Raw genomic sequence first — 2,881 nt, forward strand, 5'->3', positions numbered from 1 at the left:
ATTGTTGGACTAATACAGTGTGTTTAAGCTGCCCAAGAATGGATTTCAAGACTTCAGGAATAATATATATCTATATATATATATATATATATATATATATAGATATATATATTCATATATATATGTATATATGTATATGTATGTGTGTGTTGTTGTAGTAGTACCATATTTTTATGCCTTGGCTCGTCTTGTATAACTAAGCTGCCCAAGAACAGACTTATAGGAAGTCTTTCTGCAGTCAATGTGCATCGCGAAGCATTTCATCCAATTTAATATTTAATATTGCCTACAAAGATGTTCATAAAAAAGTATCTATTGTATTTATTATTCATATTTTGTCTGTTCCTTGAATATAATTCATCATTCTGTTCAATAGCACTCTGAAATTCAGCTTCTTCTACTCCCCGCGCCACCGCCTTGAACTCAACGACGCAGAGTTGTAAAGGCGGCTCCTCAGCAAGAAGTAAATGCTTTTGAGAGGAAAAAGAAGTCCACATTTTAATTTAACAAACTAGCTAGGAAGATCAAGACAGTTGCACAGGCTCTCATCTACAACCGCTCTGCAGGAGCAGCAGCAGCAGGGTTTATAGCAACTCGCTAGAGGTCACCCCCTCTGAACATCAGACTCAGGCCATTGTACCTCGGTGCCTGGGGCATTTAAAGGATGGAGAGGAGATTATCAGCAGTATTTTTTAAAACTTTCGTCTTAAGTGTTCACTCTGCTGCAGCTCATGACGGTCCTATGTATGCATATCCACGCACCACTCCCCCGCATATATTAACACTGCAGGTAAATGCTACCCCATTCATTGGCCGTCAGCAACCAGCCCGCACTCCATCAGAAATTCAAAACACAGTTTCAGGTGGATCGGGCTTCAGATCCTGTTTCAATTGCCAAACCACAAAACCCCGAAACCCTCCACCCTGAACCGTAGAACCTAGAACTTCTGTTCAATTTTTTTTCGAGACTAGCTGGGATATATCCACCGTGTTTGTTTGCGTTTAAACAACATAATAAATTAATTAATTATTATTTTGGTTTAGCTAGGAGAAATGATGTTTCATCGCCTGTGCAAACACCAGCATCGAACCTTCGCTCAGACCGCCACCACAACCAAGCCACTGGCTCTGGAGACGTTTGCAAACACCAGGGAAGCTGCCATACACCATTGCCGCTGTTTGCGCTGTCTGCATGTGGCACTAAGCCATAACACGATCCACGGATAAAGGGCACATGAAGACCGTCACAGCGCAAAATAGCCCAGTCGTCGAGCACCGGAAGGGGGCCACAGCACCCCCAGCAATGAGCAGGAGGCAGAGGGGGGGCTTCCCGCTGTATCCCCCCGTAAAAGGCGTTTTTGGAGATGGATCTAGATTTAATTGGAACTAAAATTACTTGTTTAATTGGCTTATAACCGTTGAGTGCTATGAGAAGGCTGGCGTAACCCGAAAGCGCGGCGAAAGCAACAACCCACAGAGATGTCACCTCTTACCACCTCGACCTGCCGCGCCTGCCGACCTGCCGTGTCTCTGGTGTTGCTTGTTTTTTTGCATTTGTTTAAATTAAATGGTTTATTTCAGAGGACAAGTCATGCACAAAAATTTCTATTTGTTTTATTTTTGCTCAATATTAATTTATTTAATTTTATCTTTTGTTTGCAATTTTGGCTTTGCTGTCCCGTTTTTAGCCACTCGCCCTTCACGCGCCTGCTGCACCACGTGTAGAACTCCGAACTGCTTGCCGTCTTTTTCTCTCTCCTCAATTTGAATATCTATATTTCGCTTGTCTAGAACATTTTTTTAGAAATTTCATTGCCTTCCGTCGCAATGGCTCCCTTCTACAAGACCGCCGCAGCATTTTGCCTCGCCGGACTCTTTGGGCTCCAGTCCGTGGCGGCAACCGAAACAAAATATAAATTTGAGACATCAGAAGTGAAAGAAGGTAAGCTTATTGCCGCTGATGATTCTCATATTCCTTTTTCCTTCTTCCATCTTGTTTGCTGTCAAGCGGTCAACTCAGCTGAGTCAGACTCGGATCGCTCCATTGCACAGTGATTTTCCTGACCGCCTTTGTCCTCTGCAGAAGCCTACTTGACGGTCAGGTTGGCCCGTAATGGAAAAATTACAGCTACAACGAACGATGTAGCAAGGGATGAGGATGTTCTCGCCGCCTTGCAGGAAAAATTTGTAACCGAAAATACAGCGCAAGAGCCGACTTGCGCGGCATTGATAAACGAAAAACTTGTGAGCACATAAACTATAGAAAATGTCGGTTTGCATACTTTTGTTGCGGGTACTGCTGTAACAGCATCATCAGCATGTTTAAACTGTGGAACCGACAGGAATAAGGCATGTATTCAACCTGAACATAAGAAAGCTGTTTTGTCGTTTCGTTCATCGTTTGGGTTTGCAGAAGAAGGTCTTCCATGTCAGTTTCTCATATACAGAAACTCCAAACTACAGTACACTCGTGGAGGGTGCTCTCAAGAACGGGCTGGAAGCATTCAGGTATGGAAACGCTACACTCATCTTCGCTACGTGCAGCTTCCATCTGCTTTATGAGCAAATCAAAGCGACAGCACTCATACGTAGCATATCTCATGCCATCCTCACCGCTTTCCCCTCATCCATCATCGATCCATTACATTTCTGTTGCGTTGCACTGATTGTTTATACTTCTTTAACAGCAACACATACCCGAAAGATACATCGGCGTGGGCAACGCTATGGAAGAGCACCGGGGCTCCCAGCCTGTTGCACCTTCTCGGAGCCAGCAGCACTAAAGTCGCCTGCGTCGTCGCAAATTGCGTCAAAAAAAACGAAGATCTGTCGCAAGCCAACTCAGAACCAGAAGCGCCAACAAAGTCTGTGCTTTTCTGTG

The 2,881-nt window shown here is 44.1% G+C and overlaps 1 protein-coding gene across 1 annotated transcript in view; it reads left to right on the forward strand.

Annotated features, from left to right (window-relative positions):
• Nucleotides 1-1,827: 1,827 nt before the first annotated feature.
• EMH_0003670 (uncharacterized protein) overlaps nucleotides 1,828-2,881 on the forward strand; it is a gene marked incomplete at both ends in the record, with an annotated part of 1,451 nt that continues 397 nt past the window's right edge. The window contains 3 exons of the mRNA XM_013496481.1: nucleotides 1,828-1,942; nucleotides 2,084-2,244; nucleotides 2,414-2,508. Coding sequence (XP_013351935.1) covers nucleotides 1,828-1,942; nucleotides 2,084-2,244; nucleotides 2,414-2,508 — 371 coding nt within the window. The remainder of the gene's footprint in view (nucleotides 1,943-2,083; nucleotides 2,245-2,413; nucleotides 2,509-2,881) is intronic.

This window comes from Eimeria mitis, genomic scaffold, assembly GCF_000499745.2.
Source record: "Eimeria mitis Houghton genomic scaffold, Emh_scaff213, whole genome shotgun sequence".
Classification (NCBI taxonomy): Eukaryota; Apicomplexa; class Conoidasida; order Eucoccidiorida; family Eimeriidae; genus Eimeria; species Eimeria mitis.